The following is a 26,041-nucleotide window of genomic DNA, read 5'->3' as shown; positions in this document are numbered from 1 at the left end:
CTGATGCAGGTCTCTGCATGTATGTTACATTTTTTAATTCAAGAAATCAGGTTTTTGTTTCAAATTCCAAAAGCCCTTTTCAGTACTCTACTTAGATACCCTTGAAAGTTTTTATGATCTATATGTTAGGGTTCTTCTTTGGATGCTTCCAATGGCTCAACTTCAACTGCCGGCCACTTGTACCAGGAGTCCATGTGGGTCTATCTTCCTCTTACTGCCGTGTGCCAGCTTTTTTTTTTTCCTTTTCCACTTCATGCTCATGGTCACATCAAGTTGTTGGAGCTTTGTGGCAGACACAGAAATTTCTGCTCCTTGAGGTCAAACTGGCAAACGCTAGCTGCTGAGGCATAAGGAGGGTCTTCCCAACTGTAAGGCAATCTTCACCATCTTCCAAAACCAGGACCAGCTCAGCCTCAGGGTATGGCTCCCCATCCTGGGTCTTAGAGTATGGGCTACCTAGCCCTTCTGCAGAGGGATTCACACATGTCTTCCGGCCGAGCCCTCACTGGGAACCACAGCATTCTGGTCTTTCCACTCCTTAGCTCCCACCCAGTACCATCTGCCTGTAGGATCAGTACTCACAAGATCCCAGGTACTGCCAGCTTTGCCCATTGATGATTAGGATAAATATTCATGTTTTCATACTTTCTCCTGTCCCATTCTTCTGAATCTCACAAGTTTAAATCATTTGAGTGGAAACCCTTTTCAATTAACAGCAAGGCTGGATAAAATACATCAACTTAAACTACTTTCAGAGAACAATTCAATATGCTTTCAAAAAGATGTAGGATTCATTCCTCCCTCCCTCCCTCCCTCCCTCCTTCTTTCTTTCTTTCTTTCTTTCTTTCTTTCTTTCTTTCTTTCTTTCTTTCTTTCTTTCTTTCTTTCTTTCTTTCTTTCTTTCTTTCTTTCTTTCTTTCTTTCTTTCTTTCTTTCTTCTTTCTTTTCTTTCTTTCTTTCTTTCTTTCTTTCTTTCTTTCTTTCTTTCTTTCTTTCTGATTTAGTATTCCATTACTAAATATCAAGCCCTAGGAAATAATTTTTAATCAAAAAAGGTTATATGAAGACCTTCATTATTCATAGAATAAAAAAAGTACAAACACCCTAATTGTCCATCACCTGGAGAATGGCTGAGTGAAGGAACGAGGGACCCTTATCTGATGAAACAGGCATTGATGGCTTTGAAAATCCTAACATAGAAAAATGCTTCAAGTCATCTGTGATGCAGATAAAGGGCACATGTGCATGCATATTCTATGAAAGGAAATAGGCCAAAATGCTAACCGTGGCTATAGGCAGGTAGCTTATAGGGATTTTTTTTTCAACCCCCTCCCTTCCTTCGTTTTACAACTTGTCAAGAGTAGGAGGTAATAAAAGTGTTGAAAGGATTTTTTTTTGGTGCACCCTATATACAGCTAACAGAGCAGAGGACTGAGCATTGATAAAGCAATTGTGATGTATCAATGGCTTCTTCAGAAGCAGCTTGAAGTGCTCATTGAGAGTTTTCTGGAGCCTGAAGTTCCAACCAGCCCTCACTGGATCAATCCCTGGCTCAGTCTTTTGTGAAGCTATTTACCAGTCTCTCCCTAGCATGACAGGAGATACAGTAGTAAATGAAACAAGGTTTGACTTTGGGCAAGGAGAAAGCTGGGGTCTAGCCCACCCCCCAGCTCAGCCCCCCTAGAGACTCCTTGTCACACCAAATGGCACCTGTGAATGCCTGAGAACCAGGTGACAGATGTGGAATGAAAGCTTAAAAAACCATCAGCTGAAATGAGATTTGCACATAACTCAGACACCTTTCCTGCCAAAACCCCTTCAGAGTGCAGATCTGGGCAAGTTAACACTCCCCTGGCACCCCAAGCCCTGCCCCCACTCCTTGCCATGCTCTACCGTGAGGTCCCAAACAGCACCCGTACAGGACGCTTCCCTGCATGGAGTCAAATTGAGATAAATATATTTTCCTTTAAATATACTAAGAAGTTTCTCTGCTGCTGGTATTGCCAAGTTATTTCTAATGTTTCCAAGTTGTTTACAACAGCTTTGCAGAGCAATGTCTAGACCAATAGGGTCCCACCACCATCTCAAACCAAGTTTATCATATCATTTTTCCAGGAAATGTCTGCAGATGGCCTTTATGTACACAGACAGGATGGGGCTGGTTCCCCTTCCCCCAGCAACAGAATCACAGATCCTTGACTAAGCCAGGGGTCTTCGAGCTTACTGATTCCAAGTTTTACAGGTTTGCCATCCTGCGAAATAAACTGCTCAGTCGGTGAAGGGTCTGCCTTCGGTTCTGCTCGTGATCCCGGGGTCCTGGGATCAGACTCATGTTGGGGCTCCCTGTAGGGAGCCTGCTTCTCCCTCTGCCCTGCCTCTCCCCCGCCCTGCTCATGCTGTTCTCTCTCTCAAATAAATAAGATCTTTAAAAAATAAATAAAACTGATTCCATATCTGGGAATCAATCCTAAGAAAATAACTCTGAATTAAAGGAGGAAAATAATAATCACATGAAGAATTTCACGAAAGCCTTATTTGTAAATAGATTTCATGAATGCTCAACTCGGGAGAATAGTGGTCAGTTCGCTCCATGGAAAAACCTGCCCATCATTTAAATGCTAATAAATTAGATTAACAGTATGAAAAGTGTTTATAATTTCGCTTAATGCAATTTTGCCAACCAAGGGACATTGAACAATGTCTGAAGATAGTCTGGTTGTTACACAGGGGGCAGGGATGCTGCTCCACATTCCAAATGCAGGGGACAGCCCCCCCCCCCCCTCGCTGCAAGGGACAATCCGGTCCCAAATATGAAGAATACCAAAATTTTAAAAAGAAACTAGACACACAGATTTGTATTATTTTTCTTACACTTCCATAAAGAAGCACTGGCCTAGAGAGAGAAGGAATCAGACCAAATGCTAACTTTACCTCCTCGTCTCTTCTCAGAAATTATAAAATTCTAATTTGCACAGTCTGGGCTGTGTGTACATGCACGTGTACATTTAACCATTATATAAAATAATGTATTCTGGCCAAGGTCTTTTTAATGGACTTGTTTAAAGGACTCTGTCTTACTAGTGATAAATTGACAAAAGAGCCATGTAATTAAGCCTTGGGCATTCTAAGTAAGGACTTGATTACTAGCTCAGTTGTCCTTTCAGGACCAAGCACTACTATCACAGTAAGAACCACAAAGAGTGATTTTTTTTTTAATCCATAATTACAGGTTCAAGTGAACACTATAAAGTTCATATGGAAACATTTATTTTGACCTAGTCTAAAGCATTGACAAGTAAAATTTGTTTCAAAATGGAAAACTGTGCATTATCCATCACCTGATCCTTTCAAGACACAATTGTCATCAGGAGCCTATTTTATACCAACACCAGTGATCCCTCGGGCTGTCACTGAGGTTCTCTGACCCCCTAACTACTGTGCCTTTTATGTGTCCGCTTCCTACTTTTGCTGCTTTGTCGGTCCCTCCTTAGCTTTGCACCCTCCTCCATTTCCATGTTTATAAATTCTGTGAAGTAGAAAACTATCAAGATTGCTAAAACTAAATGTAAGGCAGACAGCTCTGCAGAAAAGCCTAATGTTCTCTCCTCTGAGGCCATGAATTTTTACTTCATGGACTATGGTGACAGCTGTGAAAAGGCATCTCCACCCCTGCCATCTCCCTTCCCCATTGGATGGTTCTCAGCTTTATTCTGGAAGTTGCCAAATAAGCAACTTCCAAATCCCCGTTTAGTTCTTACAGCCAAAACAAGTTAGAGGCTGTGATTTCTCTGCCCAGAGAACAACCAGGAAGAGAAAAGAAGATGCATTTCCAGGGGCACTGACCAAGCCCACATCAGCACGCTGGGGCCCAGAACCATGGTTTTTCTAGGTTCTCCAAAGATAAGTGGGGTGACCAAAGATAAGTGGGGTGGGACTCACTCAGCCCATGCTAAGTTTTGTGTTAGGGAAATGGAAAGATCTTGGGAGAATGAATTGGCTGCATCATGGGATCTTACAAAAACACATGCCAAGTGGGTTTCATTCTATGGGAGAGGCTATCAAGAGGATTGTGAAGCTCTGAAATCACTTATCCAGATATCCTCCTACCAACCCGAGACATGAACTATCCCAGCTTGATGCTGCATTCACTAAGGCCAAGCCCTTCTCACCAACCCTCCCCAAACTGGTTAGTCTAAGGAGAGACCATGCATCTTCAAGGACTTGACAAAACGAAAGGACCACAGTGGTAGGCTCTTCCAGTAGCCGAGATGACAAAAGTAGTGCCCCTCCCTGTGAACATCCTTCCCCAGCATAGGCCATGACAAGACCTTGGTGGATGCTCTCGGCCCTTCTGAAGGGACTCTCGAGACCAATGAGGGGAGTGGGGGAGCAAATAGGAAAGGTGAGCTTCTCTAGAAAAGCATTATCTTGCCCAACTCTACTTGCTGCAAGGAAACCATAAGGAACTTCCAAACAGCCTCACCCTTTCCAAATATATGACCTACTCAAGGAATCGTATAGCATTCTCTGAGAAGGAAGAAATGCTGGAAGGAAAAACCTGGGACAGCTGAGGAATTCTCCTATGATGTGTCAAGTCTGACTTGATAATTCCCAATGGGTTTAAGTCCAGACAACTGTACCCAGAGGACATTTCCACCCCACCAGCAGACACAGCTCTGAAAACCCCAACTGGGGTGTCTTTACTCACCAGGACTGGCTGCATCTCACAGAAAACCAGGAGGGAAGCCAGCTCAATGTCTTCACTGTACCCGTTCTTCAGAGGAACAGATCTGAATCCTGCAGCAGAATGTAAAGACAAGGCAAAAGACAGGCCATTAATGTCAGACCTTAGCTTTCGTGGGGGTACCCGGGGATCACATGTCCAGTGCCAGGAGCAGGTAAATCAGTGACCTACGCTGGGGGCTGACTTTCTAGAAACCAGAAGTCCCATCCTGATGGCTAGGGAGAGGGGCTCCAGAATGCAACCCTGAATGACAAGCCCACAAAGAGAAGTGGAGTTAAAAATAGCGGCCGTGTAGACATGAAAATGATTCACTTGAAAAAAATCAAAACCTACAGAACATCACACTTTTAGAGGGACTGCAGCTGTGGTTCAATTCCTTAAGGCCAAAAGTCACAATTGACTCCGGAGGCCAAAAGACTCAAAGGAGTAATGCACCCTTGCATCCCCTCCTTTATGTCTGCCTTTACAAAGCATAGGATGGGGGGTGGGGGAGGGAGGGTGTTTCATCCTTAAAGATTTCCAATAGGAGGAAATCTTTCCCTTGGCAGTCCATAGCACTATTGATCTTCCTTTGAAAGCCTTTCTCCATTTATAATTAGGACACTCATTTAAGTGTTTCTTATTATTTAGAGGGGAGTGTTCAAGTAGAGGTGATTTTTCCCCTATTAAGTAAGGTTTAAGACAACACATCTCAAAGGCTGGTTAGTTTGCTTGTTTTAATTTAGTCTAAACAAATATGAAGTAAAATTAAAGTCTTGTTCCTACTCATTCAAAATCCCTTCTTCCAGAAGGCATCACTTTTAACAGTATCTTCCCAAGATACAGTCTTAGGTTTCTTTTAAGTCACTAACGATGGTACCCTAACGCAAGCAGTCCAAACCATATGGAATTTAACGTATCTTGGAGATGATATGACCCCAGTTCCTCTCAAAAGCTTCTTATTTGCATTCTATCTTCTGATTCTCCAGGACAAGCAATGCCTGCCTCAGGGCACTCCCACTGTTTCCTCTGTGTCTTCCACCATCCATGTTCTGGCTTCTCCTATTATTCTTCTGACTTCTCTTGGAGAAACTTTAACAGAATTTATTAGTATGACTAATCCCTCTCGCCCTTCCCACTGCTTAAGGTAAGGAAGTCAATGCACAGATTGCAAGCCTACCCCTCCTCTCTCCTTCTTTCCCCTAATTTGGGTAAGCTGTATTATCATCTCTACAGGATATTGTGTATAAATAATACGGTTGACCCTTGAGCAACACAGGTTTGAACTGTGCGGGTCCACTGTACACACAGACTTTTTTCCCATAAGCATAGTACTGTACATGTATTTTCTTAACATGTTCTCCAGCTCACTTTTATGGAGACGGTATAAAATACAAAGTATGTGTTAACTGTTACAAGGCTTCTTAGTCAACAATAGGCTGTTAGGTTTTGGGGGAGTCAAAAATCACAGGTGGCTTTTTGACTGCTTGAGGGATGGACACCCTCAACCCCCACAATGTTCAAGGGTGAGCTGTATTGTATTTCATTTTGTAACCATAACTCTTCCACAAAGGGAGACTTGGCTATAACGTTTCCACACCTACAGCAGAGTGAAGGTAATATTCAGGGAACACTTGTATACTGGCCACCTAGATCCCTACCATCAACCTTTTACTACATTTTCTTAATCACATGTACCCAACTCTCCATCCAATATACAGGTGTATGTATATATATTTCAAAAGGAGGTGAAGACATCTGTACACGTCCCCCTGCATACGTCAGCAGGCATCTCATGAACTGGAGTTCAATACTTGTGGACAGGGCTCTTCCGATTTAAAATTTGTGCATTTCATTGTGTGTCAATTTCAGATGTCCAGTGCTCACCACCTTTTTACTGGACTTCTCTATCAGTGTGGTTTTTTTTTTTTAAGATTTTATTTATTTATTCATGAGAGACACAGAGAGAAAGAGACAGAGACACAGGCAGAGGGAGAAGCAGGCTCCATGCAGGGAGCCTGATGTGGGACTTGATCCCGGGTCTCCAGGATCACACCCCGGGCCAAAGGCAGACGCTCAACTGCTGAGCCACCCAAGCGTCCCTCTACCAGTGTCTTTGTTAGCTAAACTTGGCCTCTCATTTTCTTCACTATGACCTCGGATGGCACATACTCTAACACATCTGTTCTTTGATTTTACATTTGAGTGATCGTCTGGGTATATAAAACTCTCAGCCCAGACTTTTCCTTGGAGGATTTTGTGGACGTTGCCTTCCATGACTTGTGAGGTTTTCTAACCTGTTCTCCCCTTCTAGATGATGTGATTTTTCTTGGTTTTCTGGCTTGTTTTTTGCATGGAGACCTACAGCATTCCTGCAGTCTAGCCTCAGCTCTTCCAGGTTTGATGTCAGGGAAATCTTATTAAAATGCAGATTTGAATTAGGGCCTGGGGTGGGGCTGAGATTCTGCATCTCTAAGAGCTGGTCTGTGGACACTGGAAGAAGTCATCTAGGTACTGATGGGCTGTCAGAATGTACTGGACTGCTGAGCGCTCCATGGTACTGGGAAGACTATCAGGTAGTCCCTGTGCTCTAAGGACATGGCAGTGCCCTTTGGCTGAGAACTGACACTCAGCAGGTGGCTCCAGATTTGGAGAAGTGAGCTCCATCCCCACATCCCTCCTTTCAGTGGCCAGGCCTCATGTTGTGAGCAGCCTTCACGCATCTTGGGGTTAGTGTGGAGAGGTGTTTCCCAATTTTACCAGAAACAGTTTGCTTCTGTTTTATCCTTGTTGGTTTGGGTTGTGTCACAGACAAAAGGGAAGCAGACACCTCTTTTGCAGCACACTTAGTATTTTGGCTTATTTGGAGTACGGGAGGCCTGTGGCGTAGAAAAACGTGGGGTGTACGGTCACACATTCCTGGGGCTGTAGCCCAGCTCTGGTCCTGCAGGTGTGTGACCTTGAGCAAGGTAATTAATGTCTCTAGGCCCCAAAGTGCTCATGTTTTAAAAAGCAGAGATGATAAAATCTTTCACAGGATTGTTGCAAGGATTAAAGCGTTTAAGGCACAGAACACAATAAATGATGTTTTCCTTCCTTTCTGAGCTCCATCTGCCTCCAAAGCTTAAGTGCATCCCTAATGACAATGGGCAGAGTCTATCTGTGAGTTCAGAAGGTCCCCAATGCCTCATGCACAAGGGGATTGTTCATTTCATCCCTTCTCTGAATATGGATGTGCCTGGCTTTGCTGGAAGTGGCACAGGAGCAAGACAAGGTCCTTACTGACCATGCTCACAGCTGCAGGAAGGCCACATTTTTCATCATCTCTGATATCTGCTCTTTGTGTGTTTTTTAAAGATTTTATTTGAGAGAGAGAAAGCATGAGAGAGAGGAAAGGAAGAAGCATGTTCCCTGCATGCAGGGAGCCCAACCAGGGGGACCCTGGGATCAGGACCTGAACCCAAGGCAGACACTTCACCGACCAAGCCACTGAGGCGCCCCTGCTCTTTGTATTTCAAATCTCTCCAAGCTAACTCCTAGCATTTTCTAGATGAACAGACACAATTTGGTGGCTGGTAAGGTAAGGGGAAGGGGAAGGGTTCATCAACTCTGATCTTGCTCTCAGGCATTGGAAGCAACCACAAAACTCCCATCGCTTGTCCTTCAAGAGGACACGGTAACCAGATCATGAAAGCAGAGCTGCCTGTCTGCACACGATGAGTCCAGAGGACGTGGGTTAAGAACAAACATCGTTACCATAAAAAGAAATCTCTCCTAAGCTTTATTTATTTGGTATTCTAAAAGGGCACATGATGAAACTGCAGCTTCCTTGCTGGGTTTAAAGCAGCTGACAGATGGGCAGCCCGGGTGGCTCAGCGGTTTAGCACCGCCTTCAGCCCAGGCCGTGATCCTGGAGACCTAGGATCGAGTCCCTCTTTGCGCTCCCTGCATGGAGCCTGCTTCTCCCTCTGCCTGTGTCTCTGCCTCTCTCTCTCTGTCTCTCATGAATAAATAAAATCTTTAAAAAAATAAATTAGCTGACAGAGTGGACAGGTGAACCAAGGATCAGACTTCAGTGACTTACAGGTGAATACTTAAGAGAAAATTATGAGGACGGCTGTTTCTAAAGTTCTTCATCTACTCCTTTGCTTAGGAATTCGTTTCCCGGGTGATAAGATGAGGCGTGGAGCTCCATCCTCTTGCAGTGCCAGCTGAGGAGCTGGCTAATAAACCTACACCCTCCCAGACCCTCCCCAGGGGAAGCCTGGGCACAAGCCCAGGGACCTGTAGTCTCTAAACACATGCCCTGTTAGGCAGGTGCTGGAAATGCTCAGACTTATGATATTAAGAAAGGTAGAAACTTAGGGAATATCTGATGTGTTTCAAGTTAAAAAAAAAAAGAAGAAAAGAAAACAAGACACAAGGTTTCCAAACGACATCAAGAAAAAAAGACTATATCGGTGTATAATCATGAAAATGAGTGATTGGTTTCTCTTGAAAAATGATCCTCGGGGAACAGTGACCTATGAGGACTCCAGAAGGATCTATGATCTTGTGTGTCATGCCTCAGCAATACTAAGGAAGGGGGAAAAGGGATTCAGCATCGGGTGAAGGTTTGTCAAACGTTACACATAATGCAGCAAGAGAGAAGATGAGGGCAGCCACATTTACAAAGCAGCACTAAGCTCATGCATCCTGAATCCCCTCTCTGGGGGTCTATCTCACTGCATTGTGGGGGATGAGACTTAATTTTTTTTTTAAGATTTTATTTATTTGATTAGAGAGGGCGACAAAACATGAGAGATTCCTAACTCTAGGAAATGAACAAGGGATAGTGGAAGGGGAGGCGGGTTGGGGGATGGGGCTAACTGGGTGACGGGCACTGAGGAGGGCACTTGATGGGATGAGCACTGGGTGTTATACTATATGTTGGCAAATCAAACTCCAATAAAAAAATACATTAAAAAATTTTTATTTGAGAGAGAGCATGAGTGTGTGCCAGAGGGAGAAGGAGACTCCCCACAGAGAATGGAGCCCAACATGGAGCTTGATCCCAGGACCCCAAGATCATGACCTGAGCTGAAGGCAGGCGCTTTACCAACTGAGCTACCCAGGCTCTCTGGTTTCTTTGTTCATAAGATAGCTGGTCATACATCTCAGCTTGGCGTGGCAGTAGGCTGACACAAAATGGCCCTCCTCGAGGCAGGAAGGGGTTTTGTTCAGCACAGAAGAAAAATCACAACAACTGGAAGAAGTTTATCAACCATTCCAATTTTACGGAATAGGAAGGTGAAGCTCTGATGACGTGGGAAGAGGCAGATCTGAGACTGTGACTCACAGGTGCTCAGGGCCCTGGTCTTCCCACCAGGGCACAGTGCCAGCCAGGCAGAGCAGGAGATGAATCACGAAAGCCCCTAGCCTTTCAAGAGGAGACCAAGCTACTGTCAGGCAGACAAGCAACTAATAATCCAGTTTTGCACACAGAGGCCTGAGTGTGAAGGGCCCAGGATCCCCGCCTCTCCTAGTGCATGTGCCAGTGCATGGTGACAACCACGTGATCAGCTGTCCAAGTCACCCAGTCCATTCTGCAACAATTTAATAAAAACCAGGGGGAAATGCTTCTTCATTCTTTCTAAAGGCAGCGGCACAGACCGAAGGAAATGCTAGCCCAAAGCAAACACCTTAATTAAAACGTCTTACCTGATTTGATTCCTTTGATGGGGTAAGTGGCGTGAGCAAGGAAATTGGGGTCACTGAACATATCTTCCTCATAGACCACAAAGCGCAGAAACGCCAGGTTGGGGTCGTAAATTTCAAAGGTCACTTTCTCCTGTGTTGGAGCCCAAACAGGGCTTAGGCCATTGTCATCTGGAAGGAGATCAAGGCTCAGCAGAGGCTACTTCTGTCCAGCCTCCTCCTAGTAAAATCACCTCTATTATCCCTAGAGGGGCTTTGAGTCTCCTTAGCAGCCCTATAAATATGCATCTATGCCAAGACCTAAGAAATACTTTTTCCAGGAGCAATCCTGGTAAAGCTGCTGTCACAGGTCTGATCCTTAGTAAGCGCAGAAAGGAGACCACGTCCCCTTGCTACAGTTCCCACCGCGGCTCCCTGGAGTATGGAAGGAGGGGGAGCTATAGCAGGAACAGGTAGGTTTGGAAGAGATCACAATCACAGAGAGGGGAGCTGCACCACTCGCCCACGGGGAAATGGGTCTGGCTCTTTCAAGAGGGTGAACCAGCCACCCCCTGTGAAATGCCCATTTCACTGGTGCGCACATGAGTTGTTCATCAGGCTGCCTTTCAACAGGAGCAGTGATCCCAGGCGTTAAAACATGGACCATTTCCTCCTGGCTTCAAATGGAAGAGCAAACATTTCTCTGAGCCTCACTTCCCTCTATGGGATAAAATGACCAGGTTAGGGGGCTGCCTGTGGGTTAGCCACACGCTCTGTGTCTCTGCTGCTTAGCCTTGGACACAATAGATAAAGGGCGCAGGGGTCCCAAAGAGGACCATCCCGGCTTCATGGCCCAGAACAGTCCCAGGTACCAGTTTCACTGGTTAATCATGGGGCCCTGTGTTCCCCCCTCCCCGAGCTGAACCAGAGCAGGCATGAGAGATGAAGGAAAAGACCTGGACAATAAAGATACACAAAACCCCCAACATGATGCAACTTACTCACGACTGTTGTCTTAAACTTGTTGTTGTCATATTCAGCTCCACAAATTTCCACCTCCACAAAGGGACACGCGATACTTCGTCCAAGTTTGGGGAGATGGCGAGCCCCAAGAACCTAGGACACCAAAGGTAGGTACTAGAATTGTCCCCGATCCATCCTGGGAAACATGGGCACATCCTGTGCGGGTGGTGTGTCACAGAGCTCAGCCTGGGGGCTGGAGTCAGACCCTAGGGGGGGCCAAGCCAGCCCTGACCACCCCCTGCAGTGGACACCCCACTGCTTCCTGGGAGAGTGAGTGCAAAGGACAAGTGGGATCGGAACCCTCATGCCATCACCCCTGAGCACAGACACGCACACACCTGTGCCCACACTACCTCCAGAGACAGCCCAGGAAAGAACAGAGGACAAAGTGGTAGTTTTTGTAATTGGCCTTTTGTTTAAAAAAAAAAAAAAAAAAAAGGCTTTTCATTACATATGCAGCATTTTTTCTTCCTTAATCGTATGATAAATGCATTTCAAATCTCTACCTTGCATAGTTTCCAGAAGTCTTATAAAGAGACAATTCATCCAACTTTCAGAGAACATGTTAACCATTTTCACCCCCTAAAACTGGCCACTGGTGAGACACACTCTCTACTCCATGAATGGCCATTTCTCATGATTTCCCTCTTCCTCTGGCTGGAGGCTGACCTCACTGAGACCCTGCTGAAGCCAGCAAGAGATTAATTCATACCTCACCCCGCCAGGTCACATGGGGAGGTGAACAAGTCCCCTCCCTAGGACCCTAGGGTGCACTGTAATTCAGATCCTGAAACAATGACTGGGTGTCGATGGTTTCAACAAGATGACAGGTGTCACTAGGCAGAGGGGCCTGAGTTACCTTGACTGACAGAGTCATCAGGATCTTCCTCTGGGACTCAGGTGGCATGGGGTCATACTTCTCCGTCCTCATGCTCTCAGGCTGTAGGACGTAGCCCGTTCGCCCATTGAGTGAGAACAAGGCGTGATTCATCTGCATATACTTGTCTGAGAAGGAAAGGGAACTGCAGCTGTAAGAAACGTAGCCTCTTGGGCCAGCGGTGCTAGGTGGGGAGTGATTTATACCTGTCTCCAAAAATAATTTCAGGCAGTTGTTAAGTTATGCATCTCAAAAAAATCCCAACTGGTGAACACCATTCTGACACTAAAACCTACTCAAAGCTCAAAATTTCTTAAATCTCTTTTTTGAGAGTTGATTTTTAAATTTCACGTAAGACTGCAGGAAAAAAAAAAATCACTTTAACTAAAATGCCGGGAAAGATCCACACACGAAAGCGATCTGATAATGTTGCTATAAATACCTGTACCCCATTGGCGAGATTAGGAAAGGAGCAGGAACAGTTTGCATAAGAGAAAATACTTCCTAAATACATGGAAAACTGGTTCACCTCCCTCCTAATAAGGGAAGCCTTACCTGTAACGGGACGTCAATTTGTACCTATCTGATGCACCAAGATTGAAAAGTCGGATAAAACCAGGTTGGTGAAGTCACGCTGGAAAGGTGTATTCAAACATCTTCCCAATTTGCCTTCCCACCCCATAGTTTCTCTGGAGGACTGTCTGGTGAGGCGTCTGAGCTCAGGAACTACAGGGTGCAGGTGTCCTGTGGGTCTCCTCAGGAAAGCTGGCCCACGTGCCAATGCTGGAGGACCCGGCCTGCACTCTGAGTGTTCCATCTGGACGCTGGATGCCCCCATCTGTGAAGCAGTGCTCACGTAAGCTTACAGAGGACAGGGCCATCTGTAATAGCAAATGAGGGAAGTGCCTTGGCGGGACACCTGTTAAATAGATTAGGTTTCCATTCAATGGAATCCTACACAGGCGTTAAAACAGTATAAAGGAGACTACTGATGAATATGTCCCTCAACAAAAGAGCACAGCGCTGTGATTTATGCTGCCATTGGTGTAAAAGTTTTACGTGTTGAATTTTCTCAGCAGTGAACACCTCCAAAAGAGTATGAGCATGAAGCCCTCAAAGAAGGATGGGCCAGGAGAAGAGTTCCCTGAAGATAGCCATTGAACACCTGGATCCAGCTGTACCTGAAGCTCAGTTGGATTTTTTTCCCAGAACTCCTGGATTTTTTCAATACATGAGCTCAAGTATCTCCTTTCTCTCTTAAGCCACCCTGCTCCGGTCAGTCACCTGCCATCACAGAACCTGCCAGATACAAATGCCACTCTCTGACTCCAGCTGCTGGGCCTCACGCTAGCATGCTTGGTGAGCCCTGACAGATCTGGGACAGCAGGTCATGCTGGTGGCCTCAGCTGACCATGCCTGGAATGATGCCACCATCCACGCTCCTTTACCTGGAGTCTGGAAATTGAGTGCCACCATCTGGGAGCCGCACAGCCAGAGGCGAAAGGGGTCGTAGTTGGAGGAGTCCACCCTCTGTCCCTTCGGGTAAACACGGGTCAGGCCCTTCTGATTGTACTTCAGGAGGTCAACGGGTTTCTGTCTGACGACACTGTCTGCCTTTGTCTCCACAAAGGACCGGATTTCTCGGAAGTCAGGGTTTTCTGCACACAGAGAGGGAGTCACCGTTTATGCTGTCTGATGCACTTTCTCAACGCCTGCTGCAACGGCTGGACGCATGGGTTGTAAACTGAAACCGGGGACCTCAGAGGCAAGACAGTCCCATGGTGCTGATGCTACTGCCATAAGTGGTACCGCTATGGGCCCTTGCCTCCGAGGATCCCAGCATTCCCACAGCCCTTTTGGTCTAGGATTAGTGTAATTTACGTCTTGACTAAAACCCCCACCAGCCTTGTACCCGAAAACACCAAAGTTGGTACAGTTACAGGGATGGCCATGGCAATCAGCAGGAGGGGAGAGCTCAGGACCTGGCTTCCTGATTAAAGATGCTGTGGACACAAAATGAGGGAGCCAGGCACCACCTGCTGCTACCTGCAGGCAGGGATGGGAGAGGAGGGACTGTCTCTACAGGGAGGGGTGGGAGGAGAGGTACAGGAACGTGCAGCTGTGGTGGCCAGCCCCTAAACGCGCTGAGTCTGGTGGAGCCCAGTTCAGAGCTCTGCCGGAGGAACCGAGGGACCAGCTGCCCAGTCACTGGTAACTAGTTTTCAATGCTGTTTCTCTGGTCCTCTGTCCTGGAATCACAGACTCTTAAGATCAAAGAAAGGGGGAAGAAAATATGAACAGGCTCTTAGGAAGTCAAAAACTTGCTCCTTTGGAGAATTTGAGAAGATTCATTTTTGAATGCTTCTGGCAAGCTGAATGGCCTCCAGGGACCTCCAGGTCCTGATTCCTGGAGCTTATTCTGTGTAACTTATCCGGCAAAGGGACTTTGCAGATATGATTAAAGAGCCTGAAATGGGGAGATCATCTGGGCCCTAGACGTAGGGTCTGTGTATTAGAGAGGTAGAGACTTTTGACCACAAGCCAAGGAATGCTGGCAGCCACCAGAAGAGGCAAGGCGCGGCTCTCCCCTAGAACCTCTGGACGGAGCAGGTCAGCACTTGGACTTCAGCCCAGTGACACTGAAGTTGGACTTCTAGCTGCCAGGACTGCGAGCAAACAAACAGGTGCTGGCTTTAGCCACGAAGCTTGCTGTAACCCCTTAAAGCAGGAGGGGGAGACTAATGAACCTCCTGCAAGAGTTTTTCTCCCGAAAATACCAGAAGGGCCTGATTCAGCTGCACATCCATCCTGAGGACAAACTCGAGGGGAGGCTCCTGCTTAAAGAGCAGTTGGAAAGGAGCAGGAGCTGCTCTCATCTTGCCTTCTGACGGCACTTGACTCAAAAGGAAAGCAGGGTTTTCAATGAACGCAGGGGGCAAAGCCAGGGGAGACGGTACCTAAATTGTCCTTGGTCTTGCTGGTTGGCTTGCAGTAGACGACCAGGTCCGAGAGCTCGATGGCGATGGACTGGTTCTTCTCCCAGTACTTCATGTTGTTCTCCTGTTGGAAGCAGCCCCCCACGTCAGCCCCGAGGCTGGCCCACATTCTCCTCCCCGGGACCCATTTGCCCCCTTCTGGCTTCCTGAGGGTTCAGATCCTTTAAACACATGGAAGCTTTCCTTTGCCCTGCCCCTCCTCTCCTGCCTTCCAAAATTCCTACGCTGTTTCCACCCAGAACTGGGGTCTACCTGGACCCAGCTTCCAAGAATGGGGGTGGGGTCCCCTCTGTCAGCATCCCACTCTTCTCAACCTTCTGCTCTCATCCATTTCCCTACAACCATACTCTTAGGGTTCTCCAAACCCATGACCCCACATCCTCATGGGTGCTGCACACCCTTGTTAGAACTTGCTGTTCCCTATACCTTCTTCCCTGCAGTGGGCCTCTGCCTTCACCGTTCATAGCTCTCGACACAGGCTCTCTCCAGGCCCCAAGCCATGTGCCGTTTCCCCTTGGAGGATGCACTATCCACCAGATGTCCACTGTGTAAGGATGAGTACTTGCTTCACCCCGAACCAGGCCAACTCTCCCAGGTCTCACCAAATCCTGACTCTTCCTCCCACTGGAAAAGGGGGAGCTTGGAGAGACAATTATATATAGAGCTGCTCAGCTTTGGGCATCACACGCTAAGTACATGATGGATATTACTTAGGGTAGCCTCCACCTCCCCCGAGAGGTAGAACTTGTGTCCATTTTGCAAAGAAACTTCAGCACACAGGGTTGAATCACACTCCACAGCGGGCCAGTGAGAAGACCAGATGCCTCTACACTCGGCCTCACTCTTGTCAGCACATCATCTCCTAGAGAAGATTTTTTCTAAAATGACCCAGATTTCATCTCCAGGGTCCCCCTGAACCACAGCAGTGACCTCCTGCCCCTTATCCTGTACCCTTGTCATCTTTCCTCTGCCAGTCCACGAGATTACCTCCTGCTTCTGGCCTCTACCCAAATCATTCCTTTTCCAGGAAGCTTTCCTGGATAACTCTAGCCAGGAGTAGGAAAGGAATGGTGCCATTCACCACTAGTGCCTAGAGCTGTCCTCACAGAGACACGTGGAGGTAGCAGGCGTTCAAGTGACAGGTGGTGACCTGGTGAGAAAGGCTTTGTCCCACCTGATTATGACAGCAGGAACTGGAATCCAGCATGAGTTCAAAAGCTGGCCCTCTGTGCCCAGTGAGCACATCATATAATCTCTCTATGCCTCAGTTTCCACAACTATAAAATGAGGCTGGCTAACTAGAGTACTCCCCCCTTAGGGCCCCCCACCAGGTGTGTGGAAGGCCACAAACGGTGGCTACTCTGACTGCCCTGCACATGCGTGCCCCTAAGGTCAACAGAATTGCATAAAACAAGGGCGGGTGGGACACGTTCTACTTGGAATTATGGAAATTTGGCCTCAACAAAGCATAGAACTATGACAAGTCAGGGGGTGTCCCTTTTTCCCCAACCTTAGCAGAAAACATCTGTTCAAGATGAAAAGATATCCTACTTCTTCATAATCGTGTAACCATTACTCCTCAGGCCTACAGGTTTAACCCATGGGGCAGTCTCAGAATTTGATCTTACAGCCCACTTCACTGGTCAGGCTCTGGAAACTAACCTAGACAGATCTTGGTGACCGGTCTTTGGGCATCCATGGTAAAATCACAAGAGCCCGGAGCAGGGGGCCAGGGACACATGGGGACTGTAAGGCTGTGTGGCCAAGAGCAGAGCGGCCGGCAGTGAGCTGAGCGTTCACCGCGTGGGTTTCCCAAGGGCCGGGGGTTGGGGGGCGGGGGGGAGGGGGTGAGGGATCCCTTGCTCCCACAGCTGGCTGTCCCCAGAAGGGAAGGAATTGGTGGGTTCCGCTGACCTGTTTTCTTCCCCTTCACACATAATAGAATGAGCAGATGTAAAAAAAAAACAGTGAAAGAGGAATGCAAACCAAGGCGGAGACCAGGAGCCTTGCAGAGCCAGGCTTGATTTCAGAACCCTTCACGTGGGGAGGGGAGAGCCTCTCAGTAAAGGTGCATTTCTCTCTAGTGAGAACGCCAGGACCCACTGTGCATCCTTCCCCTCTAAGCCCCACCCTCCATCCTCAGGCTTGGGTGCCTGAGAACAAGGTCTGCAGGCACACCGGCTAAGGGCTCTCTCTGCTCTCAGCGGGGGCAGAAATCCCAAATACTAGAACACGCCCAGGAGGGTCATGTCACATGCCAGCTGATGGTGCCATCCAGAGCACGATGACGACCGTTCAATCAACAAGGAGAACATGCACCCCAGGACCAGGGTGTCTGACTCCACACCCCCTGCCCTGCCCCGGGCCACAGCAGAGGAACAGGAGGGCAGAGAGGAGCTGCCCCCAGCTGCAGAAACAGGCCCAGCTATGCTGGCCCCCCAGCTCATGGTCCGTCCCACGTGCCTGGAGAGGGTGTGACAAGCCTGGGGAAGAAGGTAAGGCCTCTGACTAGACTCGGGGACAGGGAGAGGGCAAGCCCTGCCAGGAAAGATGCCCATCCGCCCAACCGCAGCAGAAACCCTTCTAAAGTAGATGACTTCACTCCAGGGTAAGTGAGACCAGCCAAGATGTGAGGCCCGCCCTCCACCAAGGAGGAAGAAATGACCAGGCCCCAGGGAGTGACCCTCCCAGGACTCTGGAGGCGGGAGACTTATCATCAACTGTCAGCAAAGGAACCCATGAGGTCCTGAGAAAGCTTAGAAATCAGTTCTTTGGGTCAAGATCTGCCTTAGAAGCACCAGGGCCTGTGGAAAGGCACAAAATAGAGCAGAAGGTGCCTTGCTCCATCATCTGAGATATGGTACCACTGGCCTCGGCCCTCCTGGCAAGACAGAGAGACTGTCCCTGACTCCTGCTAGATGTCAGGCACGGGGCCTGGTCTCCTTCAGGAATCATTTCATTTCATCCTCCCTGCATCCTGTGACTATGGTATTGGTCCACCTTACAGACCAGAAAGCAGAGGCCCAGAGACGTGGTTATTTGCTGGGGTCCAGCCCTGCCTCATTCTAAACCTGCTGTTCTTACCCAGAACATCACCCTTCTCAAAACCCCTCCAACCTAATACCAGTGCTCCAGTTAGGATAAACCCTGAAGTATTCCTTCCCATCTGGGGGAGAAGTTCCTCCCTGAGAGTATACGCTAGTGTTGGAACACAATGGGGTCCTATCAAGCACAAGGCCCCACTGCCGCACTGCGGGTCCTGGGAGGTGAGCTCAGGCCGCGTGTGCCACGGGGAAGGACCCAGGTTGCTTTGAACGACGTTTACCAACAAGAAAACATTCAAAGTGAGAAACAACGCTTCTTGTTAAGATATGCAGGGTCAGACGGGCCCCAAATATCACTGAGCACTCCACACCCACTGAGCCTTCTGAAGGTTCGAACTAGACTGTGCTTCCCAGGTGACTGCCAGTATACCTGTCCGCTCCACGATGACTGGCACACCTGTTGCCCAAACCCACTCTACGTCTTCCCTGAGTTCTGGGCGGCCCTGGGCCTGCCCCTCCCGCTGCCCAGACCACCCGGCTGACCCCCGCCTCCTCCACCAAATGAGCCCAGCTGAGCCCGGTGCCTACCTTGGTGTCTATCTTCCAGGTGATCTCCCGGATGCTCTGAAACCACTCAAAGAGCTCCTCCACCTTGTCCGTGGCAAACTCCACCGGGGGGTCGCCTTGCTTCTTGGGCTCCAGGATAAACACGAATGGCTTCTGGTTTTTCCCCTGGGGGGCTTTCACTTTGGGAGACAACAGTGAAAGTCCTGAGCAGCCTGAGTCAGAAAGGCCAGCCTTCACACTGCCCCGCCGCCTTTCTCACGTATGCAGCCAAAGTGCCGCTGCTACAGTTCTGGTCCGCAGTGACCGGGCTGTCTGCCTGGTGGCAGGTGGGGTCTGGCCTCTTCCCCTACATCACAGCCGGAGAGCCGGAATGGGCTGAGTCGTGTTCTCTGAGACCTTATGTCTGCATCCTAACCCCCATACCTGGGAATGTGACCTTCCTTGGAAATGAGATGCTTGCAGAGATCCTTAAGGATCTTAAGATAAGATCTTCCCAGTCCAAGAACTAGTCTCTGTACCAGAGAAAGGAGAGGGGAAATTTGAAACAGAGACACAGGAAAGATGGCCCCTGGAGTGCTGTAGCCACAAACCCAGGAGCACAGCAGCCACCAAGAGCTAGGAGACAGGCATGCGAGAGACTCTCTCCGCAGAGAAAATATTTTCTAGAAAGAAAAGGCCAGGAGAGGAGAAATGATCTGCTGAATATCATTGGCTAAGATCTCTGAGCCTTGTGTGTTAGGCAATATTTTAAGCGGATTATATGCACTCTATCTCATTTAATCACAACCTTTCAGAGGTGCTACTCTTTTTATACTTATGTTACAGGAGAAGGAACAGACTCACTGAGGGAAAGTAACACACGGAAGGTCATATGAAGCTGGTAGTGACAAAGCTGTGGCTCAAATTAACCTGATTCTAAGCTCCCTCCTTGTAACCCCTGAGCTATAGGCCTGTGCTCTGAAAATATAATGCAGACAATGTAAGAGCAGTAGGTGAAGGCCCAGCCCCGAATACCTCAGCCCCTTCTCCATCTCTTAACTTGCCGTGGGACCCCAGCCAGGTCCCATGGTCACAGAGGGGCTGGCTTTCCTCGTCTGGCCCAGACTCATGGGCTCACAGACTGATGGACTGCAGACCCTCCCTGCCCAGGGCACTCCTGACACTAGGCTGCGGGGGACGTGGGTGGGAATCCATGCTCAGACTATGTGTACACGTACCAACGTTATAGGTATTGAGATCCAGTATTCCCCTACAAAGAGACCCTAAGGGATTGTCTTCAATAATCTGCAAAGAAACAAGACATAACTCACGTTAGTCTTAACGGGAATAATAAAAAGACAACCAGTTTTCCAAGGCACACCGTTTAGCAGAGACACTGCCTGTGGAACTGTTTAAAATGCATTTTCATTACAGGATACACCCGTGGGGAGAGCGCTAAATAATGAAGCATGTTGCTGACGGGGACCCAGCAGTGAGCAGGTGCCAGCAGGTTCAGTGGTTCATTTTCCAGTCTGTAAAAATGAGCCCAGTGAATTTGAGAACAGGTTTTGAAGCACTTCCATGGATCTGGCTTCAAAAAAACATTCTAAACCCTTATTCTGACATTATTATGAACGGGGACCATCTAGCCTCCTAAAGCCCAGCTCAAGAACCTTCTGCGGCTTCCCATGTCCTAGGGGCGGGGCGACATGCCCAGGCTATAGGATCTGCTTTAAGGCTTTCCAGGCCCTGGCCGGCCTGGCAGCTCCACCTCCCACTGCCTGTTTTGACGCATCCCAGGGTCTGGGTGCACAGAGAATATCTTGTCCTTGGGACAGCTGGCTGAACTGTATCTGGCCGCTGCCCGTGTGACCCTCACCCCCACCCCTCCACCAGAGTAACGCTGGCTGTAGGGGTGAGGGCCGCATCCCTGCCTTGGGCCCGGCACGCTGAGCACAGCCACATTCCTAGCACCACACCTTCGCTTAGGCTGCATCCCCACCTGGAATCCCCTTCTGCAGGTCTGGCTACTGATCTCTCACTTGACTTCTAAGGCTCAAATGTCCTTTACTCCATGCGGTCTTCCACGCCTGCCCTAAGTCCCTCAGGAAATGTCTTGGGCTCCAGAAGGCCTCTGGGATCCTTCTTACAAAGAGCCCATCCTTGGGACAGCGCTGTCACCTAACAGCGGATGCTCTGAGTCCTCCGGGGAAGAGAGGCCAGGGAACGGAAACCAGGTTTGCGATGTCACCAGGAGGGCCTCGATCCGCCGCCGCGTACGGCCACCTGCTTACTCACACCAGGCACGTCCGGAATGTCTGGCGGCCAAACTAAATGTGTTTCATTTGCAAGCTGCTTTAAGCAAAGGACAAACTCCCCGTTTGGCCATTTTCACTCCAGAGGGAATCCTCCGGCCTATGCAAAGCCTTCCAGCCCAGCACAACGTGATTAAAACATGACAGGCTTGTCGCAGTGACTTTTACCCACGACAACTGGGACTGCTCCGCAGGGACCACATGACCGCGTGAGTAGCACGTCCTGCTGAGACGGCTCCGCGGATTCCTCCGAGAACAGGATCGGCAGGTCTCCCCGTGCGGTGGCCCACACTCACCTGCTTCTCCAGCTCCTCCACGTCGACCGTTGAAATGTCCTCGACGTAATTGGATGGGAAGTACTGCTGGATTCTGGTTCCATAGTCCCCCTTCCACCTAGATGAAAACAGAGGGCACTGGGGGGCCTTCGTGGGCAGGTGTTAACGATCCCTCACCTCCGCTGGTGGGGGAAAGGCGGCTGGAGGTGGTGATCATTATCTGTGACAATGGAGCATTTCAAAGTGCTCCTCTGCTTCTTTTAATGAGCGATGAGTGAGTGGAGGGTCAGTGTCCTCCCCAGAATGTGATTCTAATGTTTGGTCAAAGACACCAAAAGTTTTCAACGCTTTAGGGGGATATCGGAGGCAAATGCTCAAGTCTAGTGCAGGCTCAACGCCACTGCAGGGAGGGCTGTGAACTTAGAGCTAAGAGTGCGAGATAAGGAAGGTTCTGGAGCTAGACAGCCTGCAACCAAATTCCAGCTCCAGCACCAACTGTAAAATGGGAATAATCCCAGTGCCCCCCTCAAAGGATTTTACTGGGACCAGAGGATTCCACATATGCGGAGTGTTCTTGACAGCGCCTGAAGTACACAGTAAGTGCTCAAATACTGTTAGTTCTTACTACTCGACTAAAATACTGCCCCCCCCACCCTCCTCCTTTCCTCTGTGACAGCAATGATAACAAGGGACGTAACTGATCTATGTATCTCCACTCCACCAACCTGTGGTGCCCTCTTAGGTTTTTCCCCCAAAGTAGTGTCTAGGCACGCAAGGCCACTCCCTCCAACTGCCCACCTGTGGGCACCCTCTGCAGCCAGGGGGCTCTTTCCAGAATGCGTCTCTGATCGTGCCACACCCACTCAGCTCCCAAAGCCTTCAAAATCAAGCCTAGATGCTTTCGCCTGCCCCCAGAGACTCTTGGACCTGCCTCTCTAAGACTCACACTTGACGCTCATCCCAGAGAGCCTGTTGCCCCCACCCTTTTGTCTTGCTTCCACGCCATGGTCCATGTCCTTTGTATTCAGCTTGTCCCTAACTAACCATTTGAGACTCAGCTCAGGCATGCCTCTTCCAGGGAGCCTTCCCTGACTGCTGCCTGGGCTGAGTGTTCTTCCTCCGTGCTCCTGTGGGATCTGTTCCCCACAGATGTGGAGGCAGTCTGTACCTTTATTCTAGCTTCTACTTCTGTCTTCCCTGCTATGGGAGATCTTTCTCTACTTTAATCAAATCAGTACTCTGGGGTGGTGGGAAGCATTTAGTGAATGTTTGTTGATCTGAGCAAGCAGAGTGAGGACCGACTATCCCGTGGCCTGGCGGAAATAGGACTGCCAGACTCTCCAGACCCCTTTCAGGCAAAGACTGGCCATATCCCGGGTGACCATATGTACCGTTTGCCCAGAACTAAGTTCATACCTGTTGTCCAGGGATAATTATTAACAATAGCATTCCTTTTGCTCTAAAACGCATCCCAGTTTGGACAAAAATGCCTCAGCCGTATTGGAGCTAGGCTGAGCGGATGCACACAAAGTGGCTGATGCAGCCACTAGGTGGTCCTATTGCCACTAAAGTGAAAGAAATGAGGGGATCTCAGTGGGCAGTTTGCCCAGAGCCTGTCACCAAAGGCACTTACACCAGGCCCTCACCCCATCTCAGGAGCCCTGGAAATTGAGAGCACTCCACATGAGACATGTGAAAAGGCATGAGGCTATTTCACACATGGAAAAGAATGTGATTTAAAGAGATCTACTCACAACTTGGTAAAAGTCACCCACACAAACAGAACCAGGACCCCAACAGAGGCAGGGTACAGAAAGGGGCATCATGGGTCCAGGGGAGACCCAGACTCTGGCCATGGCCCTCAGGGAGAGGCAGGTGAACATCATGGTTGGCAAGCTGAGGGTGGGAGCCTACAGGCAGGAGCTCCAGGGCTACGGGGGGGGGGGGGGGGGCGGCTGAGGGGGGCAGACAGGAGCTCCAGGCCCCCACCTGTAGCTTTAGCACATCACTCTGTTGTTACCTCCCTTTTCTTTTTTTTTTTTTTTACTTGGGGGACCCAGATAAGATGTGGATTAGAAAGACGGCATGCTCAAAAAAACAAATAAGCAAACAAAAAAACTTTGAAAACCCCTGAACCGAGTTATCTCGGTGGTTCAGTGGTTGAGCATCTGCCTTCAGCTCAGGGCATAATCCTGGGGTCCAGGGATCAGATCTCGCATCAGGCTCCCCTCAGGGAGCCTGCTTCTCCCTCTATGTCTCTGTCTCTCTCTATCTCTCATGAATAAATCAATAAAATCTTTAAGAAAAAAAAAAAAAAGAAAAGGAAGAAAAAAAGAAAGAAAGCCCCTAAACCTTGTACATGAGTCAAGTTAGAGAAGTATCGGCTTTGGAGTCAGAAGGCCTGGATTCAAATCTCAGCCTGCTGTGTGGCCCTGGCCAAGTTAGTGTACCTGTCTATGCCTCTGTTTCCTCATCTGTAAAATGCAGGTAGCCTTTCAGGGTCACTGTGTGGGTTTAAATGAGCTATTTCAGATGAAGTGTTTAAATGGTTCTTGACACAAAGAAGCACTTGATTCAAGCTGCCATTCAGATTTCTAAGTCAGGTCCAGCTATCTTGCAGGTACTTGTTGCATTACAGTAAGAAATAATCCTGCAATGGGCAGCCCGGGTGCTCAGCGGTTTAGCGCCACCTTTGGCCCAGGGCCTGATCCTGGGGACCGGGGATCGAGTCCCACGTCGGGCTTCCAGCATGAAGCCTGTTTCTCCCTCTGCCTGCGTCTCTGCCTCTCCCTTTCTCTCTGTGTGTCTCTCATGAATAGATAAATAAAATCTTAAAAAAGAAAAGAAAAGAATCCTGCAAACCACCTACCCAGGACTTAGGGATGGGCAGCAAATTTTTTTTCCCAGGTGGAAAGGGAGCAGAGGTAACTGAACTCTGGTACACATCTAGGTACCTCTAGTCTAAAAATGTCCCTGCTTCAAGCCAGGGTGGGGCCACTGCACAAGACCAAGCAATAGCATAAGAATTTTAATATAAAATAACATAGAGGCTCGAGTAATAGGAAGAGCCTGCCCCAGTTAGTAGCTGTACAATCTTGGAAAGCCCTATTTGCTCTTTCTGTTAGTGAGGATATGCATAGTCAACTCTGAGGGTTGTAATGACCATCTGGTTAGACCATGTATGAAAGCAATTAGCACAGGCGGAAGGCGTCAGGAGGTGGTAGGTGCTATTATAACTAAAATAGCATAGAACATGGGGGTGAATGGGTGACGGGCACTGAGGGGGGCACTTGATGGGATGAGCACTGGGTGTTATTCTCTAAGTTGGCAAACTGAACACCAATAAAAAATAAATTTATTATAAAAAAAATAAAAAATAAAATAAAATAGCATAGAACAGGATACGAAAGATGGTTCTTAACTGCTTTTCTGAATAGAGTATGTATCAAGCCACCTTCTCAGTGAAGGTACAAAGCCAGCCCAGAACAGCAGAGAAAGGAGTTCAGAGCTCAGCTAGCACCTGAGCCTCACCTGCAAGAAGGGAGAGGTCAAGTTCATCCTCCAAGAGGCCCAGCCCCCCTCAGCCTTACCAGCCCCAGGGCTCCTTCGAGACGTTGTGAATGAGGGCCCCACGGCAGAAACTCAGCTCATCGCTTCGCTTGGCTTTGTAGTCATACAGAGCTTTCACGGTTCTCTGAGGCTTTCGGAGGGGGAACACAAGAAGGAGAAGGTCAGGCTGGGCCACAGAAGCAGGGAGAGGCATCTGCCTCGGTTCTCATTAGGGAACAGGAGGCTTCAGCCCAATGTTACGGTGCCATCTGCTGGCAAAGGGCTGGCACTGCACTGCAAAGGAGCCCCAAAGTCACCAGGGAGCAGGGATGGGGATTGGCCCAAGGTCAACCAGCTGTTAAGTGGCTGAGCTCAGAAATAAATCAGTTGAGGAGCACCTGAGTGACTCAGTTGGTTAAGCATCTGCCTTTGGCTCAGGTCATGATCCTGGAGTCGAGGGATCGAGTCCCCACGGGGCTCCCTCTCCTTCTCCCTCTGTTCCTCCCTGCTTATGTTCCCACTCTCGCTCTCAAATTCATTAATTTTAAAAAACATTCTTTAAGTTAAAATTGTAATGCACGTGTGTCACCTAAAGTACTCGGCTCACCAGTTTCAGTAAGAATGGTCACGAAGAAAATCAGCAATGGAGAAACCCACACAGGACCAAGCGAAGGGTGAATGAAACAGAAAAATGGCAGGTGTGGATAGGTGGGGTGGACAACTGTAGAAGAGATCTCTGTGCAGGCAAAGACCCAGGAATGGAGTGAGACAGTGATGGAGTGAGCATATAGAGACCAGGGCTATTTGCCTTGTTTTCAAAGTAGGTTTTTTTTTTTTTTTAATGGTTAAACGATTTTCAATCACAATAATAGCAATGATTTTATTTTGAGGCACTCACCACAGTCTGGCAGCTTGCTATCAAAGTCAACTACCATCGTGTTTTACTTGTCTCACTTAGTGCTTGGAAGTTTTCTCTATCACTTGGGTTAGTTGCCAGGATTTAGAAATGGGGAGAAT

General features: G+C 48.5%; 1 protein-coding gene across 6 annotated transcripts in view; it reads right to left on the bottom strand.

Annotated features, from left to right (window-relative positions):
- Positions 1–26,041, bottom strand: part of PLCG2 (phospholipase C gamma 2) — a 173,983-nt gene that overhangs the window by 15,507 nt on the left and 132,435 nt on the right. For all 6 annotated transcript variants that reach the window (XM_072819422.1, XM_072819419.1, XM_072819424.1 and 3 more), the window contains 10 exons: positions 25,066–25,175; positions 21,497–21,593; positions 20,124–20,190; positions 18,928–19,085; positions 15,257–15,359; positions 13,748–13,957; positions 12,282–12,427; positions 11,401–11,515; positions 10,424–10,591; positions 4,709–4,797 (listed from right to left, as the gene is read on the bottom strand). In XM_072819422.1, coding sequence (XP_072675523.1) covers positions 4,709–4,797; positions 10,424–10,591; positions 11,401–11,515; positions 12,282–12,427; positions 13,748–13,957; positions 15,257–15,359; positions 18,928–19,085; positions 20,124–20,190; positions 21,497–21,593; positions 25,066–25,175 — 1,263 coding nt within the window. The remainder of the gene's footprint in view (positions 1–4,708; positions 4,798–10,423; positions 10,592–11,400; positions 11,516–12,281; positions 12,428–13,747; positions 13,958–15,256; positions 15,360–18,927; positions 19,086–20,123; positions 20,191–21,496; positions 21,594–25,065; positions 25,176–26,041) is intronic.

This window comes from Canis lupus, chromosome 3, assembly GCF_048164855.1.
Source record: "Canis lupus baileyi chromosome 3, mCanLup2.hap1, whole genome shotgun sequence".
Classification (NCBI taxonomy): domain Eukaryota; kingdom Metazoa; phylum Chordata; class Mammalia; order Carnivora; family Canidae; genus Canis; species Canis lupus.
The sequence above is the reverse complement of the archived record's forward strand: the minus strand, read 5'-3'. Positions and strand labels throughout refer to the sequence as shown.